Below are 19507 nucleotides of genomic sequence, written 5' to 3'. Positions count from 1 at the left end.
TCCTGAGCCTCAGTTTCCCCCAGGAAACTCCGCAGACCTGCGTCTAGACCTCCGTGTTCCCTCCTCCAGGTGGTAGGCTCCTTGGGTACGGGATGGTCTGCCCCAGAGCCAGGCCCTGGCCAGGCACATACTAAGCACCAGAGGAACATATGTTAAGAGTGAGTGTATTCCCACAACCTGTGGTGCTGTCACCAGGACATTCCAAATCAGGGGTCTGACCAGTGGCCAGGCCAGTGTTCCAGCACAGCCACCGGGACGAGCAAGGTTGAATAATCCACTGTGGAAGTGGGAGTCCAGATGCTTTCTCCCAGTACTGCAGAGTCCTGTCATGCCCTGCCACCCTCCCCCCTGCAGGGCAGGGCCCCCAGGGAGGCAAGGCACCCGGGAAGGGGCACTGTAGGGACACAAGCCAGCATTGGAGCCAGCCCCGTTGTCCTGGCGATGGCTCATGTCTCAGGCACCCCAGGCACCCACAGGGGCAATTATCAAGTGTGGGAGGGAGTTTCCATGGTGGCAGTCCCGAGGGGGTACAACCAAGGCTTTGGGAGTGGGCAAGGGCCTGTGGGACCTTTCTCCTTTGTCCCTGCACAGTAGGCTTTTGTTCTCGCCTGGCTGTCTCTGAGGACGGGACCAGGACCATGAGTGGGGGGCAGACTTGGGTTAGAGGTTTCCCCCCCCTCGCCCTTGGGAGTCCTGAACCAACCTGGGAGGAGGGGAAGAATAGGGGATAGAGCCCCACTTCTGGGCCCAGCATCCACTAGGGGAGCCTTCCTCCCGCAAGTGCCAGAGCCTTACCTGCCCCCAAGAGGTTGCGCGAGGCGGCTCGCCATTGGCTCCTGCTGCGAGTAAACAGCTTTCAGCAGCCAATGGGCAGCCTCGGTGTATCCCGTGGGAACCCGGGGCTGGCCCGGAGAGGCAAGGCTGTGAGGGGGTGAGGTCTACAGTTAGGGGTGGAGAGCGTTCAGTCCAAATCCATCAGGCTTCTGCTCAGTCAGACTTTATTCTAGGCCTCCCCAGGAGCCCTCTGGGGTCCGCTAGCCCAGCCAGGTGCCCTTAACCCCACACCTCTTCAGCGCCAGCTTCCATGCTTGCAAGGGCCCGGGCACCAGGACGGCTCCGTGGGAAAATGGCAGGCCTTGGCCCCTGAAACCGCACTCGGTGATCTTCCTTCATCCTGGTGTCTGACAGTCCCTGGGCAGGGAGCTGAGCCGCCAGATCCCAGCCGTAAAGTGCAGTGCCCATTTATGAGGCGGGCATCAGCCAATCGGGCAGTTGGGGTTAGGGAACACCGAGTCCGTGATACCCTCAGAAGTCGAACCTTCAGAACCGGGTATCCAGGAAGGAGGCGGAGCCTCGATGAGACCTGGGGGGGCCCTCGAGAGGGGGGCCCCTGGACCGAGTCAGGAGCCCGTGGAAAGTCTTGCCTCGGGTTTGGGGCTTGCGCCGCGGCGGCCTGGGCTCCTCCGGGGGCTGCACCACTATCCGGGGCACCTCGGGCTTGGTGCCTCCCGGCACCCCTGCCAGCTGCTGGGCCTCAAAGATGGCTTGGGCCCCAGGCAGGCGGGCCTGAGGCCTGGGGGGTGGCCCAGACGTTGACTCAGGCAGCCGGGCCAGCTGGACCCTGATCTCCCGCTGCAGGTCCTGCTCAGACAGCGCCACGCTGTGCACCTGCGGGGAGTCGTTGGTACTGAGTGTGCCCAGACCGGGGGAGGGCAGGAAACCATGAGGTCCCCACAGGCGGGCAGGACACAGCCCCAGGAAGTGGCTGAGGGCTGAGGGACTGACAGCCAGACTCACTAAGGGAACCATAGAAATCTACTTGAAGCCTGGGGTTTTCACATTCTCTGCTGCTCAGAGGACAGGAACTGGGCCCCGGGTCTCACACTGACTTCCGGCTGTGAGACTCGGTTTCCCCACCTGAGCAGCAGGGGCTGGGCCATTGTGGAAGGCAAGGCGGGGGGGGGGGGGCACCCACCTGGGACATGAAGACCTCCTCCTGCAGCTGGGTAGGGGGGATGGCTCGTAGGGCACCAAGGGTCTCCAGGAGCCCGGGGCAGGCCAGGCGCTGCTCTGTGGTGCCTAGCGCCAGGCGCACCAGTGTCAGCCCCACGCGGAACAGCACCTTCACACCTGCGGGCCGTGGGACTCACTCAGGGCAGGGCCGGCCCTGCCCCTCCTCGGTTCTGTACCTGAACCTGCTCTCCCACCTTCCACCCCCCCCTGCAGCTCCGCAGCCTGACTCAGACCAGGAGCAGTGAGTGACAGTGGGACTGCAATGTGGGGGCATTGACGAGTGAGTGACTGCGGCCGCAGACGCTTCCGGGCAGAGCAGCCTGCTAGCAGTCAGGGGCTACGCCTCCTCACGCCCGCTCTCAGCGCCTCGGCAGCTCGTCCTTGCTAGGAAGGCCTCTCTAGCTCAGATCTGTGACCTTCTTGTTCTAGAGGGATTCTCGCCAGACTCTTCACGGCTAAGCCAAGAGCATAGTGCACGCGTGCACACACCCATGCACGCTCGCTCACCCACACGTGCGGATGTGACCTCGGGCTGTTCCCGCAGCCTCAGAATCCCTTCCAGGCAGCCTCGAGTCTGGGGACCAGTGAGGCCTGGTGACAACCATGCCTTGTAAAGAGATGATCACAACCACTCGTGTCATCATCATGACGAAACAGAGCTTGTGACATTGCTTGTCCAGAGGGCTCCTCTGCCTGCCCTGCCCGGCCCCCAAGGTGTGAGGCTGGAGGGGGTGGTGACACGGAGATGGCAGCTTGGACACCTGTGACCAGAGCTCTAAGGGGGCCTGGAGCCAACTGGGCACACAGCAGGTGCTCTATAAATGTACTAATTGATTTCTACCATTTTTCAGTTATAACTGCCAGACAACCCATAGAGAACAGAATGCAGGTGGGTTACCAATCAGGGTACCGAGGCAGAGCCCCCAAGTCCTAAAACGTCCAGCTCAGCTCTGCCCCGACTGCCCCCACTCTTGGCCTGACCTCTCCGGCTTCGTCTCTGTCCATGCCCACATCCCCAAGTCGTCAGTGGCCTGGCCCTGTGGACAGTGTCTCTCCTGGCCTCCCGGCCTCCACATGGGCCCTGCAAGTCTGCCACCCCCACGGAGAGGCCAAAAGCATCTTGAAAACAGCGCTCTCCTCCCACGGCTCCCCTAACACTCTGGCACATCCCTTGTTTTATTTTCCTCATGGCACTTATGACAATCTAGAAATACCTTCTTTTTAAGCTCTATGCCCAACGTGGGGCTTGAACTCGCGACCCTGAGATCAAGAGTCACACGCTCCACCCCTGAGCCAGCCGGGCACTCCTATAAATATCTTGTTAATTTGGCTACTGTTGGCTCCCATCCCCACCCCCACCGGAATGTAGGTCTCGTTCACCCAGGGGTCCCAGCGTCTACAGCCGTGCAGGGCACCAGCGAGGGCTCCCCGAGTGCCTGTGGGCTCCAGGGATGAGCGCTCCCCCGCTCCCCGGGCCCCGGCCCTGTCCCTGCCACTGGCCATGCCCACTGAGCCCAGTCCCCAGAACAGCTGCACCGCTGGGATCTCCCCAGCTCTGCCCCGCCTCCTTGGGGGGGGGCCTCCCTGGCCCCAGCCCACCCTCATCAGAGCCTGCCCTCCCTCGGTGGGGGCGGGGGGGGGGTGTGTCTCGTCACAGGGGCAGGAGCACCAGCCATCACACCAGTGACGCACAGGCAGGGGCTGGGCTGCTCCCCCAGAGCCAACCCGACACCATCGCCCTCGGCACCCACTGGCACCCGCACCGGGAGCCAGGATTGGCAGTGGCAGGTGGGGCGGAGCAGAGCTGGTGTGCTCGTCCCTGTGCGCAGCCCAAGGCTCCCAGGCCAGGCCGCGCCTCCCCCGCCCCCCAGCTGCCCACTCACCCTCACTGAGGAAGGCGTCCCAGACACGCAGCACGGTGGGGAAGGGCAGGGAGCGGGCAAAGAGGCACAGGAACCACTCGGGCAGGTAGAGCAGAGGCCCGACGCCCACCTGCTGCAGGTGCTTGTGCACGCGCGGGAGCAGCCGTCGAAGCAGGGCCATGAATACCTCGGCGTCCAGCTGCACGGCCTCCTGCAGCCACGTCCATCAGCGTGTCCACTCCCGAAGCCCAGGCTCTGCCCCTTTCCATCCCCAGGCCCCTGCCCACCTGCCCAGTCCCTCCCGGGGTGCCCTCTGGCCCCCTCCCAGCCTCTCACCATGTGGGGCCCGTAGTAGCCAGGGAGGTAGACCTCGCAGATCTGTACCAGGCACCAGAAGGCCTCCTGGGTGGGGGCACAGGCCATGAGCACCCCTGCCCAGGGGATCACAGAAGGAACCGCAGGGTAGGGGAAAGGAGCACAGGGGAGGGCCTATGTACCCTCTGGGGTGACTCTGGAGCCCGGAGCCTAAACAGCCTAAACTTGGGCTCTTACCAAGTCTCCCTACGGCCCAGAGGCCTACCGATGGGTTTAGGGGGTTGGAAGTCATAGGGTTCATGATGTCGAATTTCAGAGTCACAGAGTTGGGGTTCACTGGTCAAGGGTTGGGAGGGTCCCCAAGTTCAAGCCCTGAGCTCTTGAGGTCATTGAGATCATGGTCACAGGGCTCAGAATCAGGAGTCGTGAGGTCAAGGGGACAACGTCCAGATTCTTAGGTCACTGGGGCAGGGGGCAGGGGAGAAGGGTCCCGGGTTCCTGGAGTCAAGGTCGCTGGGCTTGAAAGTCACTGAGGTTGGTGGTCATGAGACCCTAGGTCACTGAGACAGGATCTGGGAGTCAAAGAGCCCAGTGCCCGAGTCCAGAGTCCCTGGCTGGGGCTAGGGGTCAGGGTCTCGAGCCCCTGGAGCGGGGCCGGGGGCACTCACCTCCGGGGGCAGATGCATGAGTAGCACGGCTGCCACAGGGCCTTGGGCCTGACAGTAGCCCTGCTCCGGCCGATGCAGCGTGTAGGCCTTGAGTACCTGCAGGAGCCCCTGCTGCCTGTGCCAGGAGACCCCATCAGGGCCTGGTCCTCCAGATACCCCTTCCCCACCCTCGGGGGGCCTCTTTCCAGGCCTCAGCCCCCCGCCCCGGGCCTTGCTGGGTCCCCCAAGAGGTAAAGCTATAAAGCTGAGGCAAGAGTCTAGGCTGAAGGCCCTGGAGGTTGTGGGGCTGGAGGTCCCGGGGTGTCACTGGCCGCCTACCCATGACCCTGAGGTGACACAAACATCTCGTGTAGAGGGAACTGGCGGTGCAGGTCCCTGCTGATGGTCTCCATCCACTGTGGGTCTCCGGGGGCCTTGGCCAGTTCCTGTGGGGAGACAGGAAGGTGGTGGGGAGGGCTCCGAGTGGCGAGGGGCTCAGGAAAGGGGAGGCAGGGACTCCTGCCAACTGTTACCTGATAGGTGGTCGGGCTGTTCATCTGACACACGTGGGCCCCACACAGCAGAGGCCAGCAGCGGGCCCTCAGGGCCGAGGGGATGCCTTTCCGGCACTGCATCTTTACCTGCGGGTGAGGCCAAGGGGCCCCGTTAGTTCAGCCAGGCCAGCCTCCCCTGCTCCTGTTGGCAGGTCCCAGGCCCCAGCCTGTCATGGGGCAAGGGTCCCTTCGGATGGTAGGGGGAAAAGACAGGAGGTGCTGGGACAGAGGAGGGGTAAAATTTGCCAGGGTATGGGCAGAGGCAAAGGGGGATGAGCCAGGGAGCCGCATCCTCGCCTCACCTTCTTGTACCGCCGAGACATGGTTTTCTCCCAGTGCGAGGTCATCTCTACCCACTTCATCTCCCGCTGGCGGATAAGGTCTGCAGGAGGGTGACCTGGCCTACGGGCACATGGCACAGGCACGGAGGAGTTGGCTAGCTGCTTCCCAGGGCCCACATCTGCCACCCTCCCCTGCTGCCCCGGGGAAGCTCAGCTCCTGGCCGTGGAGATCTTGGGGTGGGGGGGTAACCTCTAACCCAGGAGTTGCCAATGGTTGTCATAGGGACAGGAAAGGATGTGACTCTGATGTGGGCAGAAGCAGGAGAGACTGAAGGGGGTGTGTAGGTATGGGGGGGAGGGGCCGGCTGGCTGTCCCCCAGGATAAGAACGCAGACAACTCATAAGAGAAGCGAGGGGGACAGAGCCGCAGACTAGAAGCCAGCCCTGAGTTCTCTATCTGATCTGCTGTGTGACCTTGAGCAAGTTCCTATCTGGACTTGTTTTCCTATCTATATGTTGGGAAAGGGGAGGGGTAGAGGTATGGCTTCTTTGGTATGGTTCTGGGATTACTGGGACAGATCAAAAAGGGAAGGATATTTGGCCCCAAGGATAGGTGCGAAGCCTGGGAGGTTGGGGGAAAAAGACACATGAGGGACACTCCTGCCTCAGCTCTGCCAGCTTTAGGATTCCACCTGGAGCACGAAGAAGGGTGACGCTGGCTGAGTCCCCAGACCCCCCAGGACCCTCGAAGTTGAGCCTCACTCTAGAAGTCAGCCCTCAGCCCCCAACCTCAATCCCAGCACCCTGCCGCCCCCATCCCTTCCCCACTTACCCTGGCTCTGCTGAGCTGCCCCCAATGAAGCCATAGCGGTCAGCCTGGCGATATGGGCCGGGCCCACTCAGCTCTGAGTCGGACCCCAAAGAGCTGGAGTCGTCCTGCAGCTCTAAAGTTTGCACCAGGTCCTCCCCCAGGGCCTGGGCCATGGTGCCCCAGACCCAAGCTACCACAGGCTGTAAGGTGTGGAGAGAGCCAGCGTGAGAGGCAGCTTCTGGCCAGCCTGGAGCCTGGGCTCCCATCCAGCCAATCCCCAGCCCAGGGACCTGGCTGCAGGGTTCAGAGGGGAGAGGCTTCAAGGTACCTCACCAAGCCCCTTCTGTCCCCTCTTTTATTGGAGGTGGGGGGACGGTGGGCCCTGAAGTGGCAGAAAAGCCAAGCCTCTGTATAGAGGCCCAGCCCCAGACTCAGCCCCTGCCCCCCCAGACCAGCTTACCTCCCTGCTGCACCTCACCTCCTCCTCTCACTTCCTCCTCTGGCAGCTTCAGCAACCCGCTGGGGGGCCCCTCCCACACTCCCCTCCCAAGTGTGGGGGGAGTCACCCCTTCCTCTCTGAGGCTCTTCCGGCCTGCCCCCGTGCCCCCAGGGCCATGGGCTCCTCCCCTCCCCTCTCCTCCCCTCCCCTCCCCGTGGGCTGGACGGCTGCAGGCTTGGGTTCCTGCATTGGGTGTGAAGGGGCCAGGACCCACCCGAGGTACAGAGGCCAGGCCCCCTCCAGTTTTGAGGTTATCAGCTTGTAAAACAATTCAGGATTCTAGGGGCGCTTGGGTAGCTCAGTCAGTTAAGGGTCTGCCTTTGGCTCAGGTCATGATCTCAGGGTCCTGGGATCGAATCCTACATAGGGCTCCCCTGCTCAGCGGAGAGAGCCTGCCTCTCCCTCTGCCTGTAGCTTTCCCTGCTTGTGCTCTCTCGTGCTCTGACAAATAACTAAATAAAATCTTTAAAAAAATAAGTAAAAATTAAAAAAATCAAGATTCCAGTGAGAATTATGATTTAATATTTGCACTTCACAAAGTAATGCTTTGAATATGCACATACTGCAGCATTATTATGCACTCAGCAGGTAATAATGGATCTTACAAAAAAAAATATTAATTTAGCGTGCCCCACAGTGTGAACCAAGTTGGGTTCAGAGTGCAGCAGCAGGTATCTGCCTGGGGGGCCACAGAGGCTCAGGAGGTGGACGCCGGGTCTTGGACCAGACCCTTGCTATCTCTGGGCCTCAGTTTCCTCTTCCGCGCTTCGAGGACTTCATCCGCAGTGTTTGGGGAATCGGTTATTAATGTGCTTACACCACACTCCCGCCCAGGGTGGGAAGGGCTGGTTAGCCTTTGATAGAGAAAAACAACTTCTACAGTACTTCCGGCCCCATATTCTCGGAACGGGACTCGGATCACTCCTCAGGGGTGGGACCAGACTCAACCCCGCCCCACCAAGCTCCACCCACCGGCCGGGCTTCCGTTTTAGATAGACCGACCTCAGCCCAAGCCCCGCCCTGTCCCCTATGCCCCGCCCCCGGACCGCCGCGGCTGCTGCGCCCGGCGTCCAGCGGAGGCGCTAGAGCGCGGGGGCAGCGCGCGGGGCGGGGCGGCAAGCCCAGGAGGCGGGGCGGCAGGCCGGGGCGGGCTGGGGCGGGCGGAAGGAGCGCCAGGCCGGAAGGAGGCAGCGGGAGGGAGGGCGGGCGGGCGGCAGGAGCGGGCCCGGAGCTGCTGGGCCGGAGCGGCGGCGCCGCCATGTCCGACAGCGAGAAGCTCAACCTGGACTCTATCATCGGGCGCCTGCTGGAAGGTTGGCCGGGGCGGGGGAGGTCGGTGCCCGCCGCGCCCTGGCCCTCTGCCTGGCCCGGAAGTGGTGCGCGGGCGGGCCTGCCCCTCCCAGGGCCAGCTTAGACTGGGCGGGGACGGGCCTCGAGGTCCCGCGGCCACAGCCGCCCCCCCAGGCGCGGGGCGCTTGGGCGGTTCTGGGGACGCTCTGGCAAGGGGAGCAGCCCCCTCTCCTGGGCTGGGGGCGCACAGGTTGGCCTGTGCTCTTGGCGGTGAGGGAGAAACGTTAAGAAGCCTAGCTCCACCCCTCCCAGGGGTCCTGCGCTATGGGGTGGGGTGACAGGCCCCCCCCCGCCCCGCGCACAGCCGACCCCCCCTCGAGGGGTCCATCCTGGGAGGCTCAGCAGCAACAGCTGCCCCTGGGCAAGGAGGGGCCCAGGAGGCCCAGGCGCCCTCAGATGTGCCCATAGGGCCACTTGTGTCGCCCACCTTCCTCCTGCCAGAGGCTTGACGCCCCATTCCGCCCCCAGTGCAGGGCTCGCGGCCTGGAAAGAATGTACAGCTAACAGAGAACGAGATCCGTGGTCTGTGCCTCAAATCACGGGAGATCTTCCTGAGCCAGCCCATTCTTCTGGAGCTGGAGGCACCCCTCAAGATCTGTGGTGAGCCCCCTGCCCAGGCCCCTTTTGCTTTCTGAAAGTGGCATCCCCCCCCGCCCCGCCCCGGCCATGCAAGTCCTTGCAGTGCTCCTCCCTGGAGCCCAGACTTGGCCCTGGGTTCAAGTGTAGCCGCTGCACCTAGCGCTGAACCCGTCCCCTGGGTCACAGGTGACATCCATGGCCAGTACTATGACCTTCTACGGCTCTTTGAGTACGGCGGCTTCCCTCCAGAGAGCAACTACCTCTTCCTGGGGGACTATGTGGACCGGGGCAAGCAGTCTTTGGAGACCATCTGCCTGCTGCTGGCCTATAAGATCAAGTACCCCGAGAACTTTTTCCTGCTGCGTGGGAACCACGAGTGTGCCAGCATCAACCGCATCTACGGCTTCTATGATGAGTGTGAGTAGACTGAGTATCTGGGGCTGCCCAGGCCCTTAAGGGACTCCGCTATCCAGTGAGACCCGGATTGGCGGTAAAGGTATTCAAGTGTCTGACAGATGCCTGCAGACTGAGCTCTGTGAAGGGCGCACGCCAGCCCGTGTCTCTCCGCCCTGCCCTCCTGGCATGGGGCCTGGCACTCAGAGAAGGGGTCTGGCGAATGGCTGCTGACTGAACACTGCCCAGTGTTCTCCTGCAGGGCCCTGCCTGATGACACTCCCGTCCGGTACATCCGCTGAGCACTTAGGATGCCTATTTGGACTGGGTTCTGCTGACCAGAAGTTGAGATAAACCAGACTTAGTCTTGGCCTGGCCCTGCTCACTGGGTGGGGGTGGGTTGTTCCAGATTGGAACTCAGGTTCCTGTGGACTCAGCTGCTTTAGAATTCTTCTAGGAAGACTGGTAGGCAGTGGAGTGGGGGGAGGGGCTTCTCTTGTCTGCCACTCTCTTCCAGCTGTGTCTGAAGGGCCCACAGAGTGCCTTGGAGGGCCCAGAGACTCAGGCTGGGTGTGAGGCAGACAGGCCTCATGAGGTCGTCTGTCCTTGCCCCCGGCAGGCAAGAGACGCTACAACATTAAACTGTGGAAAACTTTTACTGACTGCTTCAACTGCCTGCCCATTGCTGCCATTGTGGACGAGAAGATCTTCTGCTGCCATGGAGGTGAGGGTGGCTCTGGGGCACATGTCGAAGGAATGTCTGGGAAGGAAGAGCCCCAGGCCACATCCCTGGGGGACGAGGCTGGTAGCTGGGGGGATATATTCCCAGTCACCTGGAACAGCTCTCCCCGTGCTCTTGCTTTGCATGTCACTTCTTCCAGGAAGTTCCCCCCCCCACCACCACACCCACCCCAGTACTCTGTTCCACTCACCCCCATTTTGGCCTTGGCATTGTGCGTTGCCTTTGTCTCCTTTGTTCAGAGAGCTCTGTGGTCCTTGAGGCAGAAGGGAATGACTTCTGCCTGCCTGGACTCCTGGGACTTTGGGAGGGAGCCAGGTGGTGGCAGGTAGAGGGGAGGCTGACCTGCAGAGGCTTTGTGGAGCAGGGGGGTCTTTGTTTTGAGGCTTGAGGAAGTGACCTGCCCCCCCCCCCCGCCCCCACCTTGCTCCCCCAGGCTTGTCCCCAGACTTGCAGTCCATGGAGCAGATTCGGCGTATCATGCGGCCCACAGACGTGCCTGACCAGGGCCTGCTATGTGACCTGCTGTGGTCTGACCCTGACAAGGACGTGCAGGGCTGGGGCGAGAATGACCGTGGTGTCTCCTTTACCTTTGGGGCTGAGGTAGTGGCCAAGTTCCTGCACAAGCACGACTTGGACCTCATCTGCCGGGCACACCAGGTGGGCTGGCAGCTCTGGGGTGGGTGGGAGCAGGGGCTGGGTAGCCCGCACCTGCTGAGCTAACTGCCCCTACCCTCATCCAGGTGGTGGAAGACGGCTATGAGTTCTTTGCCAAGCGGCAGCTGGTGACACTCTTCTCGGCTCCCAACTACTGTGGCGAGTTTGACAACGCAGGTGCCATGATGAGTGTGGATGAGACGCTCATGTGCTCCTTCCAGGTGGGGACGGGGAGGGAAGGAAGGGGCCTGTGGCCTGGTGGCTTAGCCCATGAGCCTGACCAGCTCTGTCTCTTTTAGATCCTCAAGCCCGCTGACAAGAACAAGGGGAAATACGGGCAGTTCAGTGGCTTGAACCCTGGAGGCCGGCCCATCACCCCGCCCCGCAACTCCGCCAAAGCCAAGAAATAGCCTCTGTGTGCCCACACTCTGCCCCGGATGGTGGATTGTACAGAAATTATGTGGCCTTTGGGGGGGTTCACGCTGGCCCCCCAGGCCCACCTGTCACGGGGAACACGGAGCCTTGGTGTATTTTTCTTTTTTTTTTTTTTAATGAATCAATGGCAGCGTCCAGTCCCCCAGGGCTCCTTCCACCTGCACCTGCAGTGGTCGCAAGCAGGATCCTGGGGCCAAGGCTGCAGCTCAGGGCAAAGCAGGGCCAGATGAGGGTTTCCAGCCTTGCTTGGCCTCAGGGCTGGCAGACAGATCCTGGGGCAACCCATCTGGTCTCTTGAATAAAGGTCAAAGCTGGATTCTCGCCATGGCCTCTTGTCTCCCTTGTCCCAAATCCTGGGCCTGGCAGCCCTTCGGTCCAGGGCCACTTGGGAGGAGGACAGGCTTGCTGGGCATGGGGCCCCAGCCAGGGTAATCCCAGCCACAGGCTCAGGTACACAGGGGCTTAGAATCCCAGGCCAGGGCCAGACAGCATAGAGAGAGCAAGAAAAAAGTTTGCTGGCCACAAGGAATCCCAGAGGTGTGCCTAGGATTTGGGGGAGGGACAGGTCATGATTGGCAAAGAAGGTAGACCAGCAAGGGCCAACAGCCCCTCTGTGATTTCTGTCTTAGGGAGGTAACGCTTGGGGAAGGCAGGTGTCTAGCCCTAGCCACATGGCTGGAGTCTGGCCTAAAGGCCTACTGGGAGGGGAGTAATGGGTGCGGGACCTCCCATCAGGTGGTGGCTCATTGCCAAGCCTGGGGACAGACATGATTGGTTGGGAGTTGAAGAGAGAACATAGGACCCAGGCTGGTCACGGCCAGCCACGAGGGACCTGGGGTGGCAGTAGGACCAGCGCTCAGCTCCAGCACAGCCCACCTTGACCACCCAGCAGGGTGGAGATCAGCCCTATCCCTGGGCTGCCCCTGGGGGAAGGGGGAGGCTGTGGCTTCATCTAGTCCAGAGCCTCTGGACACAGGCTTGTTCTCAGTTCAGCCTTCACCCTCACTATCTTCAGCCAGCACAGGGCTGGGGCCCGGAGGGGAGTGTGCAGGGGCGAGGATGGAGCCAAAGAACAGTGAGCGGAACTGGAAGGTGAACAGAGGAAGCAGAGTGAGTTCTGGAGGCTGCTCCGTCCTTGCCTCCCACCCCTGCCTCCATCTCCAGCCCCTACCTTCTTGGGTGGGGGAGTCCCAGGCTGTGTACTGGCCTCAGCTTCATTGTCCTCTGAGTAGGGGCCAGGGCTACAGGGGGGCCGGAGGCCGGGAGAAAGGGAGGTGGAAGGTACTGCCCGGGAGCCCTCGCTGTCCACAGTGGTTTCCATGGCGATCATGTAAGAGTCAATGTCATCATTGGCAAAGTCATCCAGGTGGGGTGTGCTGCAGGCAGGGACAGGGTGTCAGCGAACCACAGGGAGAGAAGAGGGTATAGAGGCAGGACCCCACTTTAGAAGACTCGGAGCGGTAAAAGCCTTGGGACCACGGGTGATCTCCTGGCTTTATTACTTTCTCATTTGGTTGGAGGGGAAAGATGCCGTGGTTAAGTGGTAGCTTCCTGCAGGGCGCGGACTGATCTGATCCATTTGCTCAGAGTTCAGATAGGGGCCTGAGGGAAGCATCCTGGGAGTCAGGATAGCTCAGCTGGGGTAGAGCAGCATCAAGTCCTCCGAGCTAGGCCACCTTGGGCCAAAGCCTCCGCCCTCCCAGGAGACAGAGCTGGAGAGCACTGGGGCCCAGGGACGTGCTGGGCGGGGGGCCAGACCAAACTTCCTCTGCTTCAACTACACTGGGCCCATCCTCCCCGGCCCACCTGCCCTTCCTGCCACCTGTTCTCCCCAGCCCTAGTCAGCCCCCTGCCTCCCGGCAGCCTGTTCCCTCCTTGGCCTGAGAAGAGGCTCGGAGGGGAGGCCTCAGCCAGAGAAGGAAGCCAACCCGACCTCGGGGACACTTCTTCCCTGGGTGGGAGGGCTCTCTGAGCACAGCTGACCAGGAAGGCTGAGCCTGCAGGGCTGGAAGGGGCTGTGAGCACCAGAGGGGCTGGGGCCTGACAGGAAGTGTATGTGCTGGGGGAGGTGCACAAGCTGCAGGCAGGAGGCTGCGGCCAAGGTCCAGAGAGAGGGGAGTGGGGAGGGGCTGGCAGGCATGTGGGCAGCCTCACCTGTGAGCCTGGAGCGGAGGCACCAGCCTGCGTAGCTCTGGGGAGCGCGGGGCTGGGGAGTGCAGGTCTGACTCTGACAGCGTGGCCAGGACAAAGTGTCCATCCAGTAGAGAGTCCTTGACGGCAAAGATGGCTGGCCTAGGCAGACGACAGGTCCCGGGCAAGGTCAGGGCCCTTCAGTTCCCAGCATCCCAGAGCCTCCCCTCCGGACCTAAGGCTGGGAATTACCTGCCTGGTACATCGAAGTGAACGCTGAGAGACAAGTTTGCGGATTCCGCAAAGCTCAGGAGTCCCTGGGAAGGGAGAAGCAGAGCAGTGAGGCCCCGGGCAGGGCAGGGAGGACAGGGTGGGGAGTGTACTGCGGGGGGAACCTCACCCGGAGTTCCCTGAGGCAGAAAGTGATGGCCACCCCTTCCTGGGCCTGCAACTGCTGGAAATCCTCCTCCCCAAGGCTCATCTCGGTCACCATGGCTTTGACGGTGCTGTCTGTGGAGGCAGGAACAGGAAGGACCTAGGCTTCTGCGCCCTACCCCCTCCCACCCCAGCTCTAACCCCCTGTCTAAGGCCACGTCTGGCTCTCTCACCTGCCTCCTCCTCCTGGTAGCTGCGCAGGATGACCCTGCGGCCACAGCCAATGCCCAGTGTCACTTCTGCCAGCGCAGGGGGGAAGGGCAGAACAGCCTCCCCCAGGACCCTGTGAGGGGGGCACAGCATCACACCCAAGGCTCAGGCCTGCCCCGTGGCTTCACGCTTGCGGAGACCAGTGTCCAAAAGGACCCACCATGTGCCGGCCCTAGCATGCCCTGGGAAGGACAGGGTGAGCAGGACATGGCTCCTACCCCACCCAAAGCTTTCAGGCTGCTGGGGGAGAAAAGTCCACCGCAAGGGATGGGGCAGACAAGAGCAGAGCCCAGGGGAGGCAACAGAGAGGATGGGCTGTTCGCACTGGGCCAAACCAGGCCGGCAGCACCTGCCCCTCCCGGGGGGGGGGGGGAAGCACACCCAGTCCATCCCTATAAACTCAGCCTTCAGAAAAGACCTTAAATCTTTGTCTTTTAGGAATACATGTTGACAAATATGTACATATGAAATAACATCTGGACTCTGTCTCACCACTGGGACAGGAGCAGGGGTTCGCTTTTATACATACTTGAAATTGTCCATGAGAAAAACAATTGCTCATTCATTTAAAAAAAAAAAAAAAAAAGCACCAAAATCCAGACCAGAGGTGATACCCTTCCCTCTTTCTCTACCCAAAGGAGTCCTGAGCAGCATTATCTCAACAGAACTCAGAAAAACAGATCATCTGGACCCAAAGGGAACTTCAAATTACCACACCCGAGGGTTACAAAAAAAAATGAACGTGACCTTGGGCTACTCAAATGCAATCAGCATGCAGCGAAAGGTGGGAGGGGAACCACCCCTCTCTACCCTGATCTGCTGCAGGGACCTTTGCCTCCACTGGAATCCCCATCTCCTGGACCCGGCACAGCCCCCCGGGGTACTCTGATTTTCCCCGAACAGCCCCATCCCCACAGATGCTCATTCAGGCGGCACTCCTGGACCATGACCACCCTGTCCAGCCTCCTTCCTCGGCCTGTGGACTCCTCAAAGCTACAGCCCAAGCAGACAGGAAAAGAGGCGGCCCTTGAATGGAGAGCAGTCCCAGAAAGATGACCACACCAGAGAAGGATTTTGAGCCCCTGAGTCGAAAAGCTAGAGACGGATGTTCAAGGCTGCTCAAGCCGGAGAAAGAGGACTTAAGAGCAAGGCAAAGACATGCTTTCTAAAAGAGGAGTCGGAAGGGGTCTAAGTGGCCAGAAAGCCAAGCTGGATCTTTGGGGTGGAGAACACAGGTTCCTGAAGACAGTGAGCATGGAGCAATGCCCTCCTCCATTCCAGCCTCAGCCCCTCAAGAGCCAGCCCAGGACCTGAGAGCAGACCGGTCTAGATAAACTCTTTGAGGTTCATAGAAGCTCTGTAGAGAAAACGAAGAAGGTGTCTCCTTAAATCGACCCTGGAGGCTCCAAAGAAACAAACGAGACCCACGCTCAGTTGGCAGCTGGAGGCCACACTCACCGTGCTGGGGCACGGAGCACATTCGAGCACAAGGCTGGGTCGAAGACGGCCTGCAGGGACTCGCAGTCCTGGAAGGACAGGTTGTGAGTCTTCCTCACCCCTGGATGGGCAGACAGGGTCTCAGTGGGTCTTGCTAACCTCTACGCCTCCACGCCAGGGAGCCCGTGGCCGGCCGCTCACTCACCGTATCTACAGTGCAGCTGGACCACCAGGCGGCTGCTCCTGCCACCCAGTGAGATGCAGCATTTCTCCACGCTCCTCTCCACCGCCGCCAGTGAGCGGAAGACAGCCAGGAACGACTGAGCGGAGGCAACACATCAGCCCAGTGCTGTGCCTCCACCAACCAGCTTTCACTCCCACGTAGGACCTGGCCATCCCAGGCTCAGCACTGTCCCACTAGGAAGGGAGTTCCCACAACATGCAGCACATTTATGCCTTTCCAGGCCTCTGTTCATGCTGTTGCACACCTGTCTGGGATGCCTTGAAAGATCTGCTCACTTTTCAAGGACCAAGGTGAATGTCACCACTCTCTCCAGGTCCCTGGCAGAATCAATCTCCCTCACCGTATCTCCCATTACCCTGGGTGGTGTCTTTCCTATGCTCCTCACTGCATTTTACACCCGCTTGCTCCTGCATACATCCCTCTCCCCAGTTAGCATCTTCTGAATGCCCCAGGGCAGACACATTCCGGGGGGGGGGGGGGGGGAGCCGAGGGGACACCAAGCAGCGCTGATGAGGGAAGGGCCTCACCTTCATCAAGATCTTACAGCGCAGGGCTTCCTGACCAGGGCCGGCCGCCTGGTACTGCTGGAAGAAGAGCGGGGCAAAGAGGAAGCAGGCGTAGGCCGAGCGAGAGGAGTTCACGGTCCGGAGAGAGAGCTGGGCCGGGAAAAGCAGGGAGAGGGATGCGGTCAGGGGGCAGACGGGCCCTGCCCTCTGGCCAGCTTTTGCTCACACGCTTGTCCTGACGCCCTCCTCCTCCACCATCACCCGCTGAAATCCTCCCTCTCCTTCCGGTCAGCGGGTGCCTTCTCCATGAAGCCTTCCTTCCCTGAGTCCCCGGCAGTGACTGCTCCCACAGCAAGGGCCCTACACAACCGTCGGCACACTCTACCTTTCCCCCTAGTTGCCCGCACCCGCCACAGGCACTTCAGGGAGGGCAGTGGCTCTCGAGTCACACATCGGCCTGGGAAGATGACAGGGCCCAAACTGACGCCCCGACAACGGGAGGCGGGGGACAAACTCGGCAGACAGCTCTGCCCAAGGGCATCTGGCCTGACGCGATGAGAAACCGGCTCCCGCTTGTAATCCCACCCAGCCCCTCACCCCGTCTTCCAGGGGCTCCAGGTAGAGCTCGTCCCCGATGCGGGACAGGGAATGGACGGCCTTGCCGAGCACTGCGGGGAGGAGAAAAGGAACCGGGGTTAGGCTGGCGTCTCCGGCGGTCCCACGTGCCCCCGCCCCCCACCCCGGTCGCCCCAACTCACCCTTCACGTTGCCGCCCGTGACCAGACACCTCATGCTGCCCCCGGCGCCGAGGCCGGGCCTGGCCTCCGACGCAGCTGAGACGGGCGGCTGGCCCGCGCCGGGCCCTACGCACCCGGCCCGCGGCCGGTCTCCGATCTCACCCGCCGCCGCGGGGGCCCGAGGTTCCCTTCCCGCGCACCGCCCCCCGGAAGCCCCGCCCCCGCCTTCTCATTGGTCCCCACACCGGCGCCTCCGTCACGTGAGAAAAACGCTCGCCGGCTCCGCCGTCACGTGACGGAGTCCACGGTGATGGGGGCGGGCCGCGGTCACCGGAGCGGGGGGCGCCCGGCCCCGGCCTCCTCGCGCCCTTGGGGAGCCGGCCGGCTCGGTGGGGCCTCGGCGGCTGTGCAGCCGAACGCGAGGAGTACGGAGGACGCGGCCGCAGGGCACGAGGTACCCGGTGCGAGGCCGCGAGCACCGGGCTCGGAGCCCTAAAATGTGCGGGCGAGCCCTCCTGGGTCGCTTAGTACAGATCTTCTGGGCGCCTGGATACGGGGTTGAAGCTGGACCATCCGCACGGACACAAGCAGCAACCACCAGCTCTAAAGAGATTAAAGCAATTTGCTGCAGGATCCCAGAGTGGGAGAGTGGCTGTTCACTCTGGCTTCGAGGAACCCCATCATTGATCTTTGAAGACCAGAAGATTCTAGGGGCTGAAGGGGGTAGAAGGGTGTACCTAGCAGGGGGAAGCGAGAGGAAAGGGTCATTGGTACGTGGGCCTTGCCCCTTGTGGAGGGAAGTGGTCTGTGAGCCTTGCAGAGGGATGGAGGCTGCCAAACGATGAGGGACACCAGTGGGAAGCACTGGAAACGTTTTACGAGGGTGGAATCGAGTTTATGTGGCCATTTAAAACAAAACCCAGGGGGTGCCTGAGTGGCTCAGTTAAGCGTCCGCCTTCAGCTCAGGTCATGATCCCAGGGCCCTGGGATCGAGCCCCGCATGGGGCAAGCCTGCTTCTCCCTCTGCCTGCCACTCTGTGCCTATCTGTGCTCTCTCTCTCTCTCTGTCAAATAAATAAATAAAATCTGTCTTATAAATAAATAAAATCTTTCTTATAAATAAATGAATGAATAAATAAATAAAACAAAACCCAGGACCGCGCAGAAGGAGGGGATTCGTCAGTTAGGGAAGTTTTCCCCTTGCCCTGGGCCCTGGGCTGCAGGTCTGCAAAGTGGAAGGGAAGTCCCAAAGGGACTTTCTGAGCTCCGGCTCCCATAGCACCAAGCTTCTGTAGTGCTTTGAAGGCCCCTGGGCATCTCTGCATTCCTTAGGGCTGGCTTGGCCTTACTCACCCTCTGGTATTGTCTGCAGTGAGGAGTCGTATTTGTCTACCAGCCTTTTGCCCTCCAGCTCCTGACCTGCAATTCTGGACCCTGCCTCTTTGTTTCTCCCTCTCCTTTCTCTCAGTGTCTGTGCATCACCAGACTTCTCTAGAGCACTGGGGGAGGCTATTCTTGCCTTGCCGGGGGAGGGGGGAGGCAGTGTAAATGGTCCTGCCGCTACCCAGGCATTTAAGTCGGGTCCGCTGGGAGTCATCCTTGACCCTGTCCCTCAGCCCACATATTACAGTCCTTCAGCAAGCCCTGACTGCTCCATCTTCCAAACAGATGGCACCCTCTTCCATCTCCGCAGCCGCCCTCCTGGCTTGGGCCACCATCCTCTCTCACCCGGACGACTATAGGAGCTGAGTGGTCTCCTGCCTGTCTTCTGCAGTCCACTCTCCATACGGCACCAAAGCGACCTTCCTAAAACGTCCCCCTGCTCACATGCTGGCTCCTTCTCTTCCTAGGCTCAGCTTCAGCTGCTCGTCCTCAGAGAGGCCTTCTGTGCACCGGCCCCCACCACTCACCACAGTGCAACAGTATTTCATTTGTGTCTACCTAAGGTGCTGTCGTGAAGCTTCCAGCACCTTCCCACGGCCCCATCCTTCCCTGGACAGTAGCTGCTTCCCCTCCACACTCTGTCAAAAAAACACAACCCACAAAAAATAAATGAAACCCACAAAAGAACCTCGTGTTAGCTATTCTCTTCCTTTCCTCTCCTCTCTCGCTCTCTCTCTCTCTCTCTCTCTTTACCCCAGTATAACTCTGCGTGGCCTTCACAACTTTGCCCCACAACCGTTACCTGCACAGCCCAACTGGTACAGGAGGCGTACGCCAAGGCTCCCTGGAAGCCAAGGTGGGGGACAATTACACGTCGCACCTCTGCCCCTGACATCTATGGGGCTGTAGGGTCCTGTGGCCTTGAGGTCTTGGACGCAGGGCCCTGGGGAGGGAGAGGGAGACAGAAACTCTTCAGGTGGTGGTGGTGGTGGTGGTGGTTTATTTATTTAAGAGAGGACGGGGGTGAGGGAGGGTAGAGGAAGAAAGAGTTTTTAAGCAGACTCCACCCCGAGCGCAGATCCCGACTCAGGGCTCCATCTCAGACCTGAGCTGAAACCAAGAGTCGGATGGTTGGTTTCATCCGACTGCACCACCCGGGCACCCCAGACTCTTCAGGATACTTAATGAGTCTTCAGACATACACACACACACTCTTTAGGATTTTTTTTTTTTTTTAAGTAATCTCTGTGCCCAGTGTGGGGCTTGAACTCACAACCTCAGGATCAAGAG

At 60.8% G+C, this 19507-nt stretch overlaps 3 protein-coding genes across 9 annotated transcripts; 1 reads left to right on the top strand and 2 right to left on the bottom strand.

The window, feature by feature from the left end:
* Positions 1 to 958: 958 nt before the first annotated feature.
* TBC1D10C (TBC1 domain family member 10C) lies at positions 959 to 7017 on the bottom strand. Of its 3 annotated transcripts, XM_027577792.1 has the most exons (10): positions 6944 to 7017; positions 6505 to 6683; positions 5694 to 5793; positions 5371 to 5478; positions 5177 to 5283; positions 4859 to 4973; positions 4212 to 4277; positions 3897 to 4086; positions 1976 to 2130; positions 960 to 1668 (listed from the first exon to the last, which is right to left on the bottom strand). In XM_027577792.1, exons 2-10 carry the CDS (start codon positions 6654 to 6656, stop codon positions 1321 to 1323), a joined length of 1341 nt encoding a protein of 446 aa, XP_027433593.1. In that variant the 5' UTR covers positions 6657 to 6683; positions 6944 to 7017; the 3' UTR covers positions 960 to 1320. The 3 variants fall into 3 exon arrangements, with proteins under 3 accessions (XP_027433591.1, XP_027433592.1, XP_027433593.1); XM_027577790.1 differs by lacking the exon at positions 6944 to 7017 and having other exon boundaries at positions 959 to 1668; positions 6505 to 6935; XM_027577791.1 differs by lacking the exons at positions 4212 to 4277; positions 6944 to 7017 and having other exon boundaries at positions 959 to 1668; positions 6505 to 6935.
* Positions 7018 to 8138: 1121 nt separating this feature from the next.
* On the top strand, positions 8139 to 11456 carry PPP1CA (protein phosphatase 1 catalytic subunit alpha). The gene is made up of 7 exons (XM_027580316.1): positions 8139 to 8295; positions 8801 to 8932; positions 9098 to 9328; positions 9924 to 10028; positions 10480 to 10703; positions 10787 to 10921; positions 11000 to 11456. The coding sequence occupies exons 1-7, from the start codon at positions 8241 to 8243 to the stop codon at positions 11108 to 11110; spliced, it is 993 nt and encodes a 330-aa protein (XP_027436117.1). The 5' UTR covers positions 8139 to 8240; the 3' UTR covers positions 11111 to 11456.
* Positions 11457 to 11666: 210 nt separating this feature from the next.
* RAD9A (RAD9 checkpoint clamp component A) lies at positions 11667 to 17043 on the bottom strand. 5 transcript variants are annotated; one of them, XM_027580311.1, is made up of 11 exons: positions 16856 to 17043; positions 16695 to 16765; positions 16119 to 16247; positions 15553 to 15667; positions 15369 to 15468; positions 13874 to 13983; positions 13666 to 13800; positions 13522 to 13582; positions 13290 to 13427; positions 12307 to 12511; positions 11667 to 12220 (listed from the first exon to the last, which is right to left on the bottom strand). In XM_027580311.1, the coding sequence occupies exons 1-11, from the start codon at positions 16887 to 16889 to the stop codon at positions 12125 to 12127; spliced, it is 1194 nt and encodes a 397-aa protein (XP_027436112.1). In that variant the 5' UTR covers positions 16890 to 17043; the 3' UTR covers positions 11667 to 12124. The 5 variants fall into 5 exon arrangements, with proteins under 5 accessions (XP_027436112.1, XP_027436113.1, XP_027436114.1 ...); XM_027580312.2 differs by having other exon boundaries at positions 13518 to 13582; positions 13666 to 13775; XM_027580313.1 differs by lacking the exon at positions 13874 to 13983 and having other exon boundaries at positions 13666 to 13775.
* Between the last annotated feature and the right edge of the window lie 2464 nt (positions 17044 to 19507).

This window comes from Zalophus californianus, chromosome 11, assembly GCF_009762305.2.
Source record: "Zalophus californianus isolate mZalCal1 chromosome 11, mZalCal1.pri.v2, whole genome shotgun sequence".
In the NCBI taxonomy this organism is placed as follows: domain Eukaryota; kingdom Metazoa; phylum Chordata; class Mammalia; order Carnivora; family Otariidae; genus Zalophus; species Zalophus californianus.
This window is presented reverse-complemented; position numbering and strand designations above follow the sequence as displayed.